This window comes from Poeciliopsis prolifica, unplaced genomic scaffold, assembly GCF_027474105.1.
Source record: "Poeciliopsis prolifica strain line A6 unplaced genomic scaffold, Auburn_PproV2 SCAFFOLD005, whole genome shotgun sequence".
Classification (NCBI taxonomy): domain Eukaryota; kingdom Metazoa; phylum Chordata; class Actinopteri; order Cyprinodontiformes; family Poeciliidae; genus Poeciliopsis; species Poeciliopsis prolifica.
The window spans coordinates 14459314-14479483 of NW_026562380.1; the positions used below are offsets into that span (position 1 = coordinate 14459314).

The window sequence follows — 20170 nt, forward strand, 5'->3', positions numbered from 1 at the left end:
AAATCTCATTACAGTGCAACCTTCTTTAATTTAGTCTGCTAAATGGTAAGTTTTCAACATACCCCATTAACTTTTTAAATCAATATCTAAGCTACTGGCAAACAGAAATATCGCTTGGGCAATTTTCAACTAAAGCAGGAATGGAATCTGGTTTATTAAAGTTTGTCAGCCTGATGTGTGAGACTGCCTTTGTTGTAAACCTTAGAGTTGAGAGTTATTTTTCACATTGTCACAGAATTTCACTTCTCATCTGGACCCAAAGTAGCTCAATATTTCTACAGAAATAGCTTAAAAACATTTTTGTGACAATCTATAAACTGTATCACATACAATTGGCACTGTCTGTCTACAGCAACATTGCTAACGATACTGTACTAGTACCAAAACCCCAGTATCTAGTCATATTTTTAGGCCAAGAAAACTGAGCTGAACTATCTTTATTGAAAAAAAAAGAGGAATTGTATGGAAGAAAATTTACTTTAGCTGAAGATTCCTATGACAGACAGACAAGTAAGCTGTTATAAAGAGAGTAAAATGACATGTAATGCACATAAAAAAAATGGGAAAAAGAACAATCAATGTTAAGTGGAGGTTTACTTTGTGTCAGAATGAAGTTGTAACATGAACACCAGCAAATGTTTTCTTTGTCCTTTTTTGAGTCATTATGACTATGGAAATGAATCATTACTCACTATTCAATAATCATAGGCATGTATAAGGTATTTTGAGCTGTTTGCAACAACAGCTTCCATAATTTTCCCAGCTAATACGCGTTTGGTTTGATATTAGAATTGTTATGGTCATACAATATATTTTAGAGGGGAAAAAAAAAACACAACCTAAGTCAGATTTTGTCTCACAAGATTTACTGTTAAATCGAGCATGCACTGTAAAATTGTACCTGCACCCCAGCTCACTCCATCACTTTCACATGCATGTCTAAACACAACACAACGGGCATTAATGCAGTTGTGAGCAATATTTAAATTACCGAATACATGTGCTTTAACAGATGAATGAAGCCACAGACGTTAAATACCACTGGAATGAGCAGAGATGCGATATGTATGCATAGAGCCTCACCTCATTGGCGTAGACCCAGTGACTGTCCTTGGATGCAAGGTTGGTTTCAACTGCCTGCAGTGAGAAAAAAAATATATACAAATTAATTTCAGCTTAATGCAATATCACCAAGAATGGCCACATGATGGCGCAGTACATAGAACTAATCTTTACTGATGAAAAGTAAATAAATTAGTTCATAAGTAATACAAAAAAAAACCCCAAAAAAACTTAGCAGCATTTCAAAAGGGATTCTTCAAACAAAGGGTTAAAATCAAGGATTTGTGTGACAATACTTTTTAGAAGATATTCAGAAGAAGAACTTTCTGAAAAAACCTTAGTGCCGCGTTACATTAACTAAAACCATAGAGTAAGATGGGCTATTCTTCATTCATTGCTTCTTTCAGCTGCAGTGTTTCTTGTTATCAGAGATGTCAACATGTCCTGGGACCCAACAGAAGACAACATTTAACCTCTGACAGATAAGAATGGTGGCTATTCTCCAAAATACATAAAAACATGGGATAATTGAATCGCTGATAATTCCAGGGTTTGGTGATTAATGCTTTCAGTCAGGGGTGTCCAAAGTCAGTCCTCGAGGGCAGGCATCCTGCTTGTTGTGGTTCTCTCCCTGGTTTAACGCACCTGGATTAAATGATGGCTTAGGAGAATACTGACATGCTGAGAAGGTTGTTACTACCACCAGGGAGAGAACTAAAACATGCAGGATGCCAGCCCTCGAGGACCGACTTTGGACACCCCTAATTTAAATCTTCAGTAGATGTTATTTGCTTCCTAATGTCCCTCAGATGCCTAATTTGAGCTCAGAGTAGAGGAGAAATAAAGTGGAAAAATGCACAACAAACCAAGCTAGCCTCTAACATGTACTTTGGTAAAAAGTATTTTTTTAAATTTATTTGAAAATGGAGCCTGGAGTGACACACGCACATTACAAGCCTGGTATTAAAGAAGCTACATCCGACCTCACTCTTTTTACCTGATCTCCCAAATACATTTAGATAATCATTATTATTACTCACAATGTCAGTCGGGCTGTTGGAGATAAGAATGGCAAAACACTGTGCAGGACTTGCTTTTAACAAAATAATGGTTTCACCAAGTACTGCCGTGTTTAACCAGAAGATTTATTTTGTCACTGATTTTCTGCTGTGCAGAGCCCATAATTTGAGCAGATGACTGTTTACAGTGATCATAGTCATCTTTTCTCCAAAAACTGTGTAACTATTCTATATATAGCATATATATTAATGAAGAAAAGTGAGATGCTAGGACAAAGGATGATTTTAAAATATTTTAACCCTCGTATGTCCTGAACACAAGGACACACTTTTCTGCAAGTTTTAATCCTTCCTTTTATTATACCGCCACAATCCTATCACAGTGTTTCCTTTCTGAAGTTGAAAGCCATCTGCACAGCCAAAAGCCTTCTTATTCAAAGGTGAATATTGGGTGAGGAAATCAGATTTATCTAATCCCTGTGCTATCCCCTTTGTAAGGTGGTTATGATAGAGAGCAGAGAGTAATCTGGTTTTCGAGGTGTAAATGAATGCACATAATGACCTCAAATGCTTTGAATATAGGTGAAGTAATCTCACAAATAATTTTCAACCCCCCATGTCATCATTGAGATAGCATGAAACTTCTGTCTGTCATGTTTTAACGGATCAGAATTTGATGCCTGTAGAAATACGTTCAGTGTTACAACCACAGCTTTTCACTTTCGGTTTCAGGCATCAATACAACGTGTTTTGAAATATTTAAAAATATGCAGGATGTACTCCATCCAAAAAACAGAAAAGAATTAGCAGAGTTTGAAAACATTAAGCCTTACTCCGTGTGCAGATCAATCCAACGTTTACACAATGTCAGTGTGGCACATTCCAGATGCCACAAAAATGCTTAATTTACAGAAACAATGCAAAAGTTTGAATAAATTCAAAAGGTTTTATGGACAGGCTAAAAGAAGAGCGCTTCATGAAGGTTCACCGCTATTTTTAATGGTGTAGTGACAAAATCACAGTCTGTTTCCTTTTATCTTGAGACCTGAATGCTTTTAAGGACTTATGGAACCCTCTTTTATTTGCAAGTTACAATAAAGAAAATTAAGGCATCTGTTTACCCAGTAATGTGAGAGCTGTATCACTTTAACAAAACGTCAATCTCAAACATATTTTAAAGCCACTTAACCGCTAACTCATAATCAGCATTTATAGGGTTTTTAAAAGCAGATATTTTTGAAAGGGACTTTTTCACAGCAACACAAGTAAACAATGGCAGAAACTTTTAAAACAGGAAAATTTAGAACAAAGAAAACACTGGCAAGGAGAGTTTTCCTCCTTGCCAAACCACCAAACCAGGAAGGCAACACTAGATGTTTGTGCGGTAAAGTTTACCAGGTAAAATGACACAGAAGACAAAAAAAAAAATATTCCACCCAAAAATCCTTCTATATCTTTAGCAATTAGCTTCAGCCATGGGAATTGCAATAATTTTGTGTGATGGGGACAAGTTACTCTCACTTTTGAAAACAATTTGTTTTGTCCTCCCCCCACATTTACAATAAAATATTACTTCCCCCAGCCCTGTTTCCATCTAACTACAACAACTCTCTACTCTGCTGAAATGGTAACGTCAATCCCATAAACATCTCACTGTTTCTAGTTTGTGTCGTGCAGTGAAAGAACTTTCAGGTTTTTCTGTCTTTTTTTATTGCATCTTTCTCAGAAACAATGCAATTTGGAACTGGACAAACATTACTGAAAAGCTTCATCACACATGAATAGGGACCATTATATATGCCTTTCAATATTGAAGAGATTAAGAAACTGACTTTACTACCAGATTGGAAGATTGAACAGCAGAAATCGTCTTACGTAACCAACATTCAGTATGGCTTGTACATTGTATGTTTTATAATGCAATGTGATGTTCTGCGTGATGTTGAAGGGCACATTTGAATCTGTTAGGTAGAACAATCAATGTTCAACCTAACATTAATTGTTGTGCTGAGTTGAAATGTGTTGGATTAGTTTGACAATTTTAGATTATGTTTAGGCATTTATCTCTAATTATTCTGTGGCAGGTGCTACAATAAAAAAAAACTAAAAAATGGTTTCCGTGTATTTGGGCAAAGACACAGTAGTTCAATTAAGGGATTAGTCCCTACTTCAGAGTCAATTCATTGTGACCAACAAAAGTAAACTGACAAGCTACAATAATTAAGACTACAATGTATGAAATTAAATGGAGTGAAAGGTCTTTTTCCCTGGAAGCCATAGAAGTCACACAATGTTTTTTTTCTTTCTTCAATTTCAGAGAAGACGTTTGGGTGATAACTGGCATACAAGCAAGATATTTTTATGAAAGAGGTGGATTGCATTCAAGCTTAAAAACAATCAAGTTATCTCAAATCAAACAACTGTGCATTTGATTAACGGTAATCTGGATAACCTGCCAAGCTTGACATGAGTGAGAGCTGATTGTGAATCTGAAGGCAAATAATCACAAAATATTTCTTGTAATCGCAGTAATGAAAAAATAGCAGCAGATTCCTGCCATGTGCGAGTAATCTGTCCTCTCTCACATCGCAGATTATTATATCTTCCTCTCTCGAAATAAAATCTGACAATGGTAACTATTGTTTGCCTTGAAGATAAAACTTTGACATTCCAGAGAAACGACAGTTCTTTGGGGAGAATTTATTCTTCCAGACAAAATCTGTCAGATGGCATAATGATAAAGTCAAGTGTTGTGGTGTGAGTTAGTTAACACAAACAATGCCAGCTGGGATTGATGTCTTGGCACACAACAGACAACAATGCTTGAAATGTTCTGCATCCTTTCTAAAGGCCGGCTAAACACTGACAATACCAGACACCCTGGAAATGAACCTTTGCGAATGAAATGGTGTTTGAAATCTGATGCTCAGCTACATCTGTTCTGAAGCAACAAACATATAATTGATCTGTCATTCTGGAAGACGTCATTCTTTGCAGCATATTGTTTTCTCCAGTATCGTCCTCCAGGGGAGAAAAAGTCAAGAAAGGCAGTGTTATTAAAATGCAATTAGATAAGTGAAGTATGAAATCGAAGACTAAATTGATGTTAGTTGCAGCAACGTTTTAATTTACTATGCCTAAGGTTGACTGTATGGGAATCTAATTTTTGCACTATTTTGCTTAATCTGTTCCTTGCTAATTTCATGTCTGTTAAACTGAGAAATGATCTTCCACTTTGCACAAAAAAAGTAATCACATCACAGTCTAAAATCAATCTCAAAGTAGAACAAAGGATGTTACTGATCTTGTTGCACAGTTATTATTACAACATTTAAATAATAGTGTATGATAATCAACAAAGCTCTTCCTAAAAGAACATGGGTTAGTTTGTCTTCTTCATCTCACTCTGTTCCTCCTCTCACCTAATGTTTGAATTCAGGATTTGCTTCATTTGAAGCACTTCACTCTCATTTCAAGGTCAGGTCAGTGCACATAGCAACTAAACTTTTTTGTTGTTGATTTTTGGTGAATTGCTTCCACAGACTCTTGGCAGCAGATTAAGGAAGATGGACAATGAAAAGGTCTCGAAAGCCGATACAGCTCTCAACGTTCTCTCTGTGAGAGGGTCTCACAAAGTAACCAGGCCTCACAGAGCAATGAGGTCTGTCATAAAAGATTCACAATACTCCCTTTGACCTCAGCCTTGCCACTGTTGCTGTGGAAACATACTTTTAAGCACACTTACTGCGCTCTATTAACTCAACTTTGAACAAAAAGAATGCCGACTAACCTTGGTTTGCAACTGTGGAGCAATTCAAACCTTAAAAAAGAGAGTTGTATGCAGAAATTCAACCTCTCCAACAAATACTAGCATCTCAAGAGATTGTGCAACTGGTAGAATCAATAGACCAGAAAGAAATCTTTACTGACCTTACAGTAGTCAGTATTCAAAACCATGCAAGCCTTACAAGAGAACAACACAACCATGTCTCATTAAAACAAATCTTGACGCCCATTTCCCATGGCACCCAGGCTGCTAGCCTCTACCTGTGCATAAGTAGTTTTCCAGTTGCTTACAATGCCGACATGATTGGAATCCTCATTAAGAGGCACTTTCAGACTTTTCAAATCAAAATGTGATACTTTTCTGAGGATATGGATGAAAAATAAAACAAGTGGATAAATGGAAAGATTGCATGGATAGATTGAGACATTATGGAACCAAAAACACAATCTGAAAATTTTATATTACATTTTCCATTCGGATTGTAGAGAAACCAGTCATAATGCACATTAGAATCTACAGCAGCTGGGATTTTACTCTACCTTTTAAAAAGTGTAATTAGAAAAACATATTGACACTCAGTTAAGTGTTAGATTTAGTGTTAGTGTATGCTGTTTGTCAACCAGAAATGCAGTTATTTTTGTCAACCATATTTCCTGTTGAAAGGTTTTTGCAAAAAACAAAGTGAGAGGTCTAACATTTAAAAATAAAACATAAAAATATTTTTTATGTATTCATTTATTTGTATTTCAGAAGCTTGTTGACTTGTCTGTATTGTATTTACGTTGATTGTACCTTGAGGAACTACAGATGAAAGCTAGTCTTCACGGCTAACTTTGGCATATTTTGCATTGTCCCTTTTGACATCAACAAACAACAACCAGGCCTTCTCTTCTTCCCCTCCAATATTCTCTTGATGCTTTTGTTTTCAGACTACTGCCTTCTATTGGCTGGTGTGAGTGGAGAGGTATTAGTATCACATACAATTTTGTGTCAAAGGAAAATACTACAAAAATGTCCATGCCGGAGGAGTGTGAAAGCATAAAGTTGCTCTTCTTTGACTCCACAGAGATATATTCCAGTGGGTAGCTGCGAGCTGTTATGTGGTGAGAGGTACGTCTGTGATTCACAAACAGGATTAAAACGCAGTGTGACGACTTTTGAATGTCACACCAGACTGAAGAGCTTCCAAAGTAGTCCCATTCACCAAGGCAGTAAAAGCCATTGGGCTCAGGCTTTTCAAGCAGTTTCCACACTATATTTGAAAATTGCAATGTGTGTAGTCTTTTGTTGGGTTCACTCCATTTCAGTACTGTTTAAAATGACTTGGCAAAATGATCTTCAATAGAATCTCATTATATTCTAGTAACTCTCCTGAAACTAATTTGAAGAAATATTATTTTTTCCATTTCGAGCCTTAGATTTGGAAAAAAAAAGAAGCTTATTTGCGATTATTTTTTTCCTTACCCATCTATATAATACAATAATCTCACTGCAGTTTCGCCTCATAAATCTGTCACCCTGAAAGAAAATATACATCATTTTAAAAATATTTTCTTTTCTTACCAATTCTGCAAAAAAGTTGCTAAGTCCAGACTGATGCATGCACAGCATTTTCTTTTTATAACTTTCAATGTTAGCTTTTCATTCAACCGCAGTTAAACGGGCAACTTGCAGTAATGCAAAAATATTACTTTGTACTTTGCAAATATTTCATTTATTGTGCAGCTAAATTATGAACTAATTTCAGATCTAAGATCTTAAACAAGATTTGATTTATGAATCATGTGACAAAGCTGAAGACTAAGCTAAGCAAGAAAGCAACTATTTTGAAACGATTCCAGTCACTAGGCTGCAAGACTGAATGATTCAGGAAATCATTCATCCTCACAGTTTACGCAGCAAATGTCTGTAACCAATGACTTGATTTTATAAAGAGATACATTATATTTCACTTTCTTAGTTTATTTATATTACTGTATTTTGTGTCACTTGGACAACATTTTTAAGGGATCCATAAAGAAATCTTGATATTGACTTAAATACAATAACTGTCTTCCATAAAAATAATACGTCTTCAGGGGTATAAATCTGATGAGTGACCCTTTTTTTTTGTCTTTCAACCATCAAAATGATCAAGTTCTGAAATATCCATACAGATATACATTGGTCTGTTTTAAAACAGCTAATTAGCCATTTATCATCCATGAAGGATCTTATATTCTCTTGACAACACAACAAATAATCTCAACCAATCTTCTGCAAGTGGCTCTCTGTTGAAAGTTGATCTTTAGTTTTATTTTAATTGGAAGTTGAAATCTAAAATCAATTTCTTTACTTACATTAGGGAAAAGCTGAGCTCTGTAACTCCATAGTTCAGATCCCTTCTGCCACAATGGTGGCAACCTCAGAAAGCCTCTCAGCCTCTCCGGCATGTGCTGCGGACTTGTTTCTCATATTACTTCTAAGGAAGTACTGCCCTCCAGGTACACTCACACTTTTAGACAACTCCACACGTCGACTGCTGTAATCTCTGCTCCAGGGTACACTCTCATACTGTGTTGTGGAAAGAGCCTGAAAGTTACAGCTGGTAGACAAACTGCCGGCAGAGTAGACTGACGAATAAAGCAATAAGGAAGACTAAAAAATGAAGATGGTCTTGTTAGATCATAATTTCAGAATATGAATGCAAAAACTAGTCTACAGCACCTTATCATGGCATTATCCAACCATCATTGTTCTATCAAAGTCATTGATATTGACAGCAATAAAAAGAAATTTCAAAGTATGTAGACAAGACGCACTACCATGTATCCAAATCCTCTTGTGCGAAATAATGTCTTTTTGGCACATGCCAAAAATACATTATCTCCTGTCTTTGCTTTTTGAATATATCGTATTTTCCAGACTATATAGCACGCTTCACTATAAGCCGCATCCACAAAGTAAAAAAAACAAACAGAAAAACTGAAAAACTGGAAATATGAGCTGCACCAAGCTATAACCCGCTGATATCTCCATCGCTCTCAGTTTTCACAAGGATGCAGCAGAGGGACGCATCCTTAATAAATCTGTACTGCCAGATCGATAGCCTTCAACTTAACAGCTGCATCAAATTAACTTCTTCCTGTGGTTTCCTCGATGAGGGGATATGAGTTTGAAAACATTTCTCGGTCAAGCCTGCTGCTAGCATGTGCTTGTTCTAAATGAAAATGAGCGTTTTTCTTTGAGTTCCAATTTTGACTTCCAATGATTCACTTCCTGCTACAGAGCCCCTGGAGGTTGAAGAAAAATCCACAGAAAAGCTACACCGGAGTATAAGCCGCATAGCTCAATGGATGGGAAAAAAGTAGCTTATTGCCCGAAATATACGCTAGTTTCTGTTGCAACTTAGGATGCTAAGTTAGATCAGTCATCAGCAATCCTTTCAATTAAGAATAGCTGTTGTTCACATGGGCAGAAATCCACCTGGACATACAGTAAACAAAATCCTACTGAGATTCAAGAAGTGAGACCCAGATTTGAATTATAATATGCACCTCCATCAATAGTCATCTGTGCTGTGCAATGAAGAAAGTTGCTCGTAATACTGGTCAGTGGCTGATTTTCTTTGTTGTGAGTAAAGCAGGGGAGACGTTTCAAAGATATCATTCAAGTAAATAAGAGGGAAAAACGGAAAGCATGTCAAACTGTTTTGATTTGAGGTTTTCTTTGTTCACATATAAGGGTGAACTCCCATTGCCTCTGTTGTTTGGTTCAGTAAAAAAAGGACAGTTTGAAGTGAAAAGCCTGGCAACACAGCAGCAAAGGCCTTAACAAAATGACACCACATGACGGTGAATTCTTTTCATAAGACTCATAAGAAGAAAACGGCCCTCATAGAACTGTAATTCTCCTGAAAGATGAAGCGATGTATTATAAATAGCTGAACATCAGAGGCAATGTAGGCAGCTTCGATCTCCCCCAAAACGTCCTGACTGAACAAAAGTGAGCAGCAGAAGTGGGCAGACAAAAGAAACAGACACGAATGTACGAGAGAGGCAGCTGTAGGAGGTTAGCTGGGCCAGAGGTCTCCATGAATCTCATCCTAATTAATCCACCACAGCGTGAGACATGTCTTCTCAGAGCATCGTGGGAAACCAAGAGGTGCTGAAGAGAGTGGGAATGTGAAAGTTTAAGTTTTGACATAATGTTAATGCCAAAACACCAGCACCAAGGGAGGTGTGAAGAGGAGGAAAAAAAGGAAGAGGCGTTAATAATGACACTGCTTCAAATAAGAATATTCTGAGATACGCTCGGCATAAATGTGTTTTATTATTATTTTGCCTTGGTATTGAACACAAAGTGCCGAAAGGAACGTGGAACATATCCTATTTTTACATGACTCTCCATAAAAATATTTTGTTAATTTTAAAATGTTGGCATAACTCTACATATCCCTCATCTTCTACATCCGGTACAAACAAAGTTGCACAAATAAAACTGCAATATTTTGCATGGAAACCTTTTTGTACTACAGTGCCTTATCAAAGTGTTATGATGAATAAAACCTCTTTTTTCAGACATCTTTTACACAGATGGCCCAAGATTGAAGGATCCCCAACAAGTCTGCCCTGATGAAACTCAGCAATTGTAGCATTTCTATTTGAAGACAGGCACTCATGCAGTCACTCAGACAGGCTGGTTTCCAGGGACGCTGATGAATGAGAATTCAATCTGACCAAAGCAGGCCAGTGCTCAACTGGATGGAGCCAGAAACCTTCAGGATGTCAATTTGTGGGTTGAATTAGACTGAAATTGACTTGTTTGGATATCAGAATGTAGTTCCTTTTTGATGAAAGAAATGAGCAACATTCAATTCGGAGGATACTATTCCAAGAGACAGGGGGAAAAGGGAGCAATCAGCAGTGGAGTTTTCAAATGGATATTGGTAAGTTATCAGAGAAAAAAATACCAAACACCCCATTAAAAGTCGTAAGCATCTCTAAGAAAACATCTCTCCATATTCTGATAATAATTTCTGACTATGAGAATACTGACTGTCAAGTATTGGTCAAATACCAACTTATTAGATGTCATCATAGCAGAATATGAGCACTTTAAGCAAATCATAAAGGTGAAACTTATTGATTCGTGGAGTGATTCATTTTACGTGGAAATCTCCGTAATCTTGCTGATTGTGGTTTATAGTGAATAAAACATTTTAATTTTACAGCAAACTGATAAAGACGTATTTCTAAAACAAAAATGTTTTGCTATGACAATTGTGTGGCTCACACAATCATGTGGAAGTCATCCAGCAGCCAGCGATTGGTGCTCACCATACGCAGCCTGAGCCATACAAAATCACCGCTAAGTATTCTGGAGTTAAGTGGAAGAAAATGTGGTCCAAAAGGTGCATAAGTAACGGAAATAACACACAAACGGTGTGCACTGAGTCTTGAGTCTGTGAAGGAGGTCCCACTTACTTACGGTAGTAGAGCATCACTATGCCTAACCGGCCAGCAAATTGTCGTGACCCAAAGCCCAGAAACAAACTATGCAGTATTGACAAGAGAAAAATAATAAAACCTTGCATCCATTGCACTGCATCCATGCCAGACTCCATTGATGCTTTATGCAAATTGAGTCTTACCAAGTATTAATGCATATCCTGTGCAGACATGTCACCCCAGTAGAAACACATATCTGTATCTGAAGAAAAACAAAAAACAAAAAAAACACAACAAGCAAAAAAAATTTCTACTGGTCTAGTGCTATGACATTTTCAGAGAAACCAATATTCTCAGGCCTTTATTAACCACAGGCTACAACTGAACAGAGAGGAAATGCAAAGTGATTAAAGCATTTACTTGAGAAAACCAGTTGCATGAAAAATGACAAAATTGTTTCTGAGCAGTGATTTTTTACTCTGAGGGGGAAACTATCAAATTTCCCCGAATGCTCCAATAGCAGCCTCAAATAATGGCCATGCTGCTTTATAGCTGGGCCAAGCTTTTCAATACACCTGGGGTGCACTTTAATTTAATCAGGCACATCAGGATCAATAATCGTGTCTGAACTGTGACTCTTTGGGACATACTGCCTGCTAATAGGCCACAATGATTTCAGACTAACCATTTTCCAAAGTGTTTATATGCAATTTGATCCTCTGCTACATGGAAAGTATCTTTGAGTTAGATAAAGCACAGCAATCCCAGAGTGTGTACAAGCAAAGCTTTCATGTGCATTGCCAGATGTCTTAAAAAAATATAAAAAATAAAAAATGGATTATAAAAAATAATTTCTCATTTTTGCTGCTCTTTTCCATACATTATATAGTGAAGAGGAGAGGGAAGAAGAAATGAAGGGAAGGAAGAGGACGGGTTCTTAAAGCGGAGAGGGTGGAGTTGTTGGAAAGGAGAGGGGGTGCGTGATCAAAGCCTATATTTTGAAATCACTTACTTCTCCATTAGTTTGATTAATGGGGCCAACTTCCCAGGCAGACAGAGGCAAGGGGCTTGAAAAATGATGCAATTACTGTTTTTTGAATAGGGGGCTGAAAAGACCTGTTTGAAAGAAGGATCTGGATGAGATTCTACAGGGCATCCTGGACAGCAGACTCTCTCCTCTTTATCCATCTATCCCTGTGCCACACACCCTGAAGCCTTGTGGCACTACTATAACCCCTGCTCCCCTAGATGCCTCTCATCAGGCTCCACTGCATGCTTCACTGGTCTCCTCTAAACTGGGTGGGGTATAAATTGTGATTAATATGCATCTACAAAGTCTTCTAATGTTTGTCACATTACATTTAGTACTAAGATAATGCTCTACTGTATTGCCTTAATGAATTGTGCATTATTTTTCATAGCAATGTATTAAGGCATATTTGTAATAAAACTGCTTAAACACTCGAAGCTTTTCAAAACAGATATTATGTAAACCCTTAGAGACCACAAATTCACAAGTGTTACTTGGGAGGTTTTTAAATACTTTCATGCCAGTACGATCCTGCAACATTTCCGATCGCACTGGGGTTGAACTACCATGGATTGCATTTTATTTTATACAGTTAGTCTTGAAAGTTTTTAAAGCCTTTTTAAGTATTTTGCAGAGCTGCAAAAAAGCTGCAAATCTCAAGAGAATGTTAGTACAATAATCTTATGTACTGCAAGCTGTTCTTAGTTAAAACAGGGGTAATTTTTGACTTAAAAACTCAATTCAAATGTTGCGAAAATTATTTGTTTTAATCAAACGACTGCCTGTTTTAAAATAAGGAATGCCCACCAAGTAGCCAGTGGAAGGATGTTTTTAGCCTAGCCATATGGTTCAAAAGGCAAAACAATTATATATAATGAAAATATTTGTAAAATTCAGAGTTAAAGAGTAAGGGCAATTAATATTGATAAATTGGTGCCATGGGAAAACATACAAAACATACCAACACCACACCTGAAAGAATAAATGAAAGACTACGAGCTTATAACACTAAATATATTGAACTAAACCGAATGTCTGAAGCCTTTTCCTCAACGCATATGAAAACATGACGAAAATAAATAGTTTTACTTGTTTGCTCTTTGCCACCAGCAAGACAAAGCGAAAACCTTTTTTTTTTTTTTTTGTATTTGTACAATAATTCTAAGTGCAGCCATCTTCACAAGCATACATTCTGGATATAATTATGTTTAAAAGGTAGTATACCCTTTCAAATTAGGCAGTTTTCATTTAATTAAATAATAAAATTGAGGTGGATGATTTTTTTATTTATTTAAATACCCTTAAATTATCATATTATCCTTAAATATGACCCCATGGTCAAGAACAGGATAACCTGTCGGGATAGGGTGGCAGGAAAAAGCCTCGTCTGGTAGCAACACTTAGAATAATAATTTCTGAAACAATGTCATTTGGACAGATGATACCAAAGTGGGACAGTTTGGCAGTGACACACTTCTCATGTTTGAACATAACCAAATCCAGGATATCAGTGCAAAAACTTTATGCCACCTGTCAACACCCAGTTTAAAAGATGGGGGAGTAATGTCTCCATCTTGACTGCATCTTCTGAGGACTTTTAATCATGCTTAGAAAAGAGTTCTCTATTGTGCTTTTGTCAAGACATTTCAAAGCACAGCCTTTGAGTTGTTTATTATATCAGGCATTCGCATTGGGTTAAATTAATAAGCAATTAGAGAAAATAAGGGGTATTGAGCAAAGAGTGAAAGGCAAAGAAAATAAGCTTCTGTAAATCTTAATACATGAACTGGGCAGGTTTGGGAATTATCCTTGGCAGATGAAAGGGAAGGAAGACAATTATTCAAATGTCATCTTTTCCATAGAAACTGTTTTCTGACTCTCTGTTGTTGCCATGACAACATTTTGTGCTATGTGGCTATATTCAAATGATAAAGTTTGAGATTGTGTTCATTTTGACCAAATTTGACAGGTCTCTATTTTTTGTAGACCAATGTCATTTAGTCTATCTGTCCAAATGACATTGTTCCATATACATGCATGATTGATTTATGTATGAATCATACATTTACAAGATGAAGAAGAAAAATGTAAGTTTCAGTCTAAAAGCAAAAACTTCAAAGACAAGTAAACAAGTTTTCAAAAATGAAAAATAATTGATATCCTGATATAAGTAATTGTAATTCAAATTTTAGCTTGATCCGAAGGAAAGGATGTCTTTAAAGCTCTCCTTGAAACCAATCGTAGAAAGCTTCTCATGATGACTCTTTGCGACATTTTTGACAAACTATGCAATCGAAGTGAAATCTGTCCCTTGACTCTTTACACAATTGCACAGTAATTCTCCACTGAGAGCTCCATGGATTTAGACCAAATTCAGCTAAGGATTTCACACAGTTCTCCTGAAGCAAAAATAAATCTGCTAATCCGAATGCAGGAGCACTCGCAGTCCTAGAAAACTCCCACTGGCTTGTGGGCAAGGCTCTTCTCAGAACAACAGGTTTATCCAGAGCCTGATGACCTGTTGCAGAGATAATGGCTTCATTGAATGACTGAGGCAGAACCCATAATTACCATGAATGGGATGCATTAGTATTTGAGGGTGTATAAATTTTTGGGTATTTATTTATGGAGTATGAAGAATACAGGTTAATATCAAATAGTGAAGACAAAATAGTGTTTAGCCAACTTACTGGAAAAAGATGAATAGGCCTTAAAAATTAGGTTTAGTTTTTATATTTGATGAGTTGCAATGCATTAGTTTGGGGAAACTTTAGCAATTAATGCTCAAAAACATCTTTACTTGTAACTTTCATATTTCACCATGTGTTATTACAACTTAGTAACTGTAAAACATGTTCAGTCTTATAATCAGTTTTGTAATATTCCATAAGATTTAATACCATTTAATTGAAGAGATGATTACACGGCATCTTTTCTGGAGTCCAAAACTGCAAATTTTTGAATAAAAAATATTTATAGTGATGTTAGGCTCTATTTGTATGTCTTCATCACAGTCAACAATAACTGACAAAGACTCTAAGAAATCTGTAAGGCTATAAGTGCCTAATACTTTGGTGTTTTTTTCATACATTTTAGTAATGCATATTTGCACAATATAAATACAATGGTTCTTCAAGTGGCATCTAAATCTGGGCTGATGACTATTGTCTGTACCCTGGATAACAGGACACTCAACATTCACAAAGTCAAAGCAGATGTTTTTTTGTTTTTTTTTGTTTTTGGCCACAGAAATACACCAACACTTGGAAAACCATTGAGAAACACTTAGAATAATTGTTTCTGCAGCTTTTGAGTGAATGATTTCTTTTTTTTTTTTTTCATAAGAAGCACATGTGTTTATATTTAGAGGCGCTATAGAGACATACAGTATATTTCAAGTGTGTGGGTGTTAACAAGGAGCTGCAAGTGAGTCAAAGGAACACATGAATATGCATGTGCACATGTTAGACGATTCGCTACTTATGCAAAGGCAACCAAAAAAACGGGAAAAGTAAGCAACCAGACCACATTAGAAAAGCTGCTTCAAAAGAACTTTTATGTCGATATATGTTTCACTGGGCGATAGTTTAATTGAACATTTTCTCCAGAGCTTTAGGAGTGAGATAGGTTGCATACTAGGTACCAACACAGGTCTCTGTGTCCAAGGCTTCTCAATTATAGGTTCTATTTTCTGCCTTGCACTTGGGAATTGAGACATTTTTCTGAACCCACAGCAACAATTTCAAAATTGTTGCATTTTGGTACATTGCCTTTAATATTGCAGTGCAGGGAGACAAATACAAAAGATGATGAAGCTATTATGTACATCTCAGATCTGGTAGCTTGCTCTGCACACATTCTAGCTGGTTGACTTTTGATCCAACTTTTTGGCTTCTTTACAGAAACCCTGAAATGGGAGAAAAAAAAATAAGCCTTGCATGAGCAATTTCCTATTTACCCCTGACACTTACATAAAACTCCAGAGGTCATCAGATAAATGACTGGTTGCCTTTAACAAGATTAACTGTTCTCTCTACTGAGTAAATAGAAATTGCCCGAGAGGTGTACTGTTTCAAAAAGGCTAACCATAATTTATAATCACACACATTATTCAAACTGTATAACTTTCTGTCACTGCAAGGGAGTTTGTTCTGCACACTTGACTGCATCAAATAGTTATGCTTTTGTTTTGTAAGAAACATAAAGGACAAGCTGGAAGTTAGAAAGACAAATAGTGAAACACTTCAGGACAAAAAGAGTCAGAACAGTTGTCACATTTAGTAATTATTATAGCATTAATTGTGAAAGGTTTTACTCTAAACAAGACAGATTGCTATTTTAATTTTTCAAATCCTTCAGGTTGAATTCTCTTTAGAGGAAGAACATTTTTCAAGTTGTCACATCAACAAGACTGGAAGAACATGGTTCCAATCTAAGCTTAACAAAATAAATGAAAATAAAATGTATGTACTTTGTTCTTTTTCTTGTTTCAAAATTATTATTCTCATTTTTTTGCCTAATTATTTCTTTAACTCACATTTGTAAAATAAAGTTAGAGGACAGCCATTTGTTGTAACAATAAAGCTAAAGTGTACTCATTCAAAGTTTATTTTAGACTATACTTGGACACTAAGCACACTTTCTTGGAAAGAAAAATACTTAAATAAATATCAACTGATTAAATATGGAGCTTGAAAAACTTCAGCGGGGATCATTTTGATAAAGCATAATGTAATCAAAAAAATAGTTGCCAGGCCACTTATTGCAATAGAAAAACAACTTCTCATTTTATCAGAAGTAAGCTGCTTTGTTGAAGAATGGAAAATATAATTTTTGATATTTCCTACTCACAGTCACCACACACTGCAGATTTAAACTCACAAGAGACATGATCATTGGTAAGTGAAGTGTTTATTATTTATCTGTCAATAAGTATAATTAATTTGTCATAAAAAGCAGGACATATTTTTGCCAGAATGCATGACAAGTGTGCATCACACACTCAACACTTCAGAAAATACCCATTTTGTTTGCATATGTTTATGTTCTGTCACTGTTTCATTTAAGATCATATTTATTTATTGTTGTCTGTAAGGGATTATGATATGAAACCCCAGAAAAACATTTTCTCACATTGCGTAGCATCTTATTTAGCATTTCTTTTTTGAATCTTATTTTCTCTGTGATAATCTGTTTTACTTGTGGCCCACCCTGGGACTGAAAGTGAACATTTATAACTTGAATCAGCAACAATATATATTTTCATAGTATCGTTGCTGTACTAACAATAAACACAAGGCTGTGAAAACAACATATGTATGCAACAAACAGAAAGCCAAATGAAGATATAGATAAAAGTATACAGAACAATAACAGACCGGGCTAAAGATGACAGTAAAGAGGAGGAGGAACAAGGGCACAAAGATAAAGTGTCCCATGTAGAGAGAAATGTGAAGCCATTAAAATCAGAAAAAATACAAAGAGGAAAAAAGGGGATGTCCTGTAAAAGGGACAGATGGTGAAAAAGAGACAAAAAGAAAAGAGGCGGGAACATAGGGCAGCGGAGGATGAGCTGTAGGACAATCATAGATCATTTTCTGGCAGCCTCGATTTGTCATACGGTTATTGGGAGGAAAATGGAATAGAGGGGCAGCAGCGAGGGTCAGAGGGAGAGGATGGGGGTCCAAAGGTGGGAGCGTGAAGCCGGGAGGGAGCAGTAGGAGCAGACAGAAAGCGTGATAAACTCCACACTTCGTATCACCTTAAGCTTTAAACAGAAAGAGATGATAAAAAAAAAAATAAAAAATATTTTACCCTTAGACTTTTGGTTTGTACTCATGAGTTTATATACACCCTATATACAACAAGCATTCAGCAGTTATATTTAACAGCATAACACAGTCTGATGAAACATCTTTGAGAGTAAAACACTATATAACATACCCTCAGTCAGTAGACCTGTTGTGTTTGCTCATATCTTCTCCTCAGTCAGTCACTGTGTGCACCGTTTCTTCAACCCTAAGTCTCCAAGATGCCAGCAAGTCTTTAAGCCTTTGAGCTACGAAAACCCTGGGGAAGCTGGATTTCTGCAGCAGATGCTGTTTAGTCCTCCTCAACAAAGTAAACAGCCTGGCTCATTTCAGGCTTCGTGGTTCTGCTGGTCCATGAGATTTGTTGCTGGAGAGTAAAAACATTTTCTGCAGCTGCACTACAATCTCCTCTTCTGCTTAATTGTACAAACAGAGCAGGACGAGCTCTGCAGAAATATATGTGGCCAGGTGGTTCATTCTTGTTTGTGGGATTCCAACAAACCCAGGTGTCTTGCCTCTTTAATTGGATACATATCCTCCCTAAAGAAAGATGTCAAGGTTTCTGTTACCAGTGGGTTGTTTTATTAAGTCTTGCAATGAAAATAAGACTAGAACAGTCTGTTTTTAGAATCTGAAGAAAGCTCAGCATACCAGGTTACTAGATCAGATGGACAAATGAACTAGAAACAGAGAATGGGAGTCTATTATTAGAATAGTGTTAAAATGTAATTTATTTCTGTAATTATAGTCACAATGGCAAAATTGTTACACATTGGATTATATATGAAGCATGTTTTTGGTCAATTTTGATGATTATGACCAAACACTTCCTAAATACGTGAGATCAATAAAACTGAATATTATTTTTGAATAAAAATCATAGGGTGGGTATGTTGTACATATATAAATGTTGAATTATAAATGGAAAAAAATATATATATTTATGAACTGGTGATAATCAAATTTGTGGTCCGAGAAGTTTGTCATCTTAACTGAGTTGACTCTTTAAATACTACTAATATTCGCTGTCAGTACTTGAAATTAAATGAATTATTAGTAAGCTAATTGATGAATAAGCAGCGTTGTGTAAATTACGCAGTGCCCTATTACTCCCTTCTTGCTCTCCCTCCCTTTCTCTGTGCACCTCATAAAAATTCAGTCGCTGTATAATGATGATTATAAACTTAAATACGTCAGGAAGAAATCTCCATAAGAAAGTCTTGTAATCCTCTCTCTTTGTCTAATTGCATAAAGCACAGATAGAGAGATGTGGAGCCATGAGGCAATTAAATACCTGATCTGAATAAAGCATTCAGAGCAGTCAATACCGATGTTACTGCCAGGCCTGAACAGGACTTCTGTGTTACCAGGCCTTGCCAGTTTTTAAAATATTATTGGTGACTCATATGATTGTAATGTGGTGGATTCAATTGCCATGGGGTTTAGGACATGTGAGTTTATGTTGATACTTTTCATATTACAGCAGTTACTTGGCAATTTAAGGTACAAAGTCTGCTTAGAATATAAAATCTGAATCACTATAAAACCCATTAGCAGAGGGAAGCACAACCACTTGGACCTTTTAAAACACAGAGGACCAATAGCTCCTCAAATTATCACTGAGTGAGAAAACTTTAAATTAGTCATCAGGCAATCAGGATTGTGTGCTTATCGACTCTTCATGTCAGACTTTGGGGCTTTGATTCCAAAATGAACAGCGTGGTCCTTTTTTTCTCTCTTTAGCTATTCTTATTCTTGTTTTGTTTTTGTTTTTTTGTTTTCTTGCATCTTTTCCTAACAAACTTTTCCTTTTGGCTCCCACTTTCCATAAGTATTCAAGGAAACAACTCTCTTTAAACACCGAGTTCTGTTAGCAATGACCTTTTTTACAGTTTACCTCCTTATGGATGATGATGTATATATCTGCATTGCCCTCTGTTCATCTGTTTGAATACACAACCTTGCACCTGGCCGCTCTCTTCATCTTCAGAAAGTACTTAATGCATATGCTCCTCGGCAGGCCTGAAAGCAGC

General features: G+C 36.3%; 1 protein-coding gene across 1 annotated transcript in view; it reads right to left on the reverse strand.

Moving 5' to 3' along the window:
* The window catches only part of grid1a (glutamate receptor, ionotropic, delta 1a), a 220122-nt gene that overhangs the window by 43502 nt on the left and 156450 nt on the right, over positions 1 to 20170 (reverse strand). The window contains exon 5 of the mRNA XM_055029739.1: positions 1084 to 1137. Within this exon, the coding sequence (XP_054885714.1) occupies positions 1084 to 1137 (54 nt within the window). The remainder of the gene's footprint in view (positions 1 to 1083; positions 1138 to 20170) is intronic.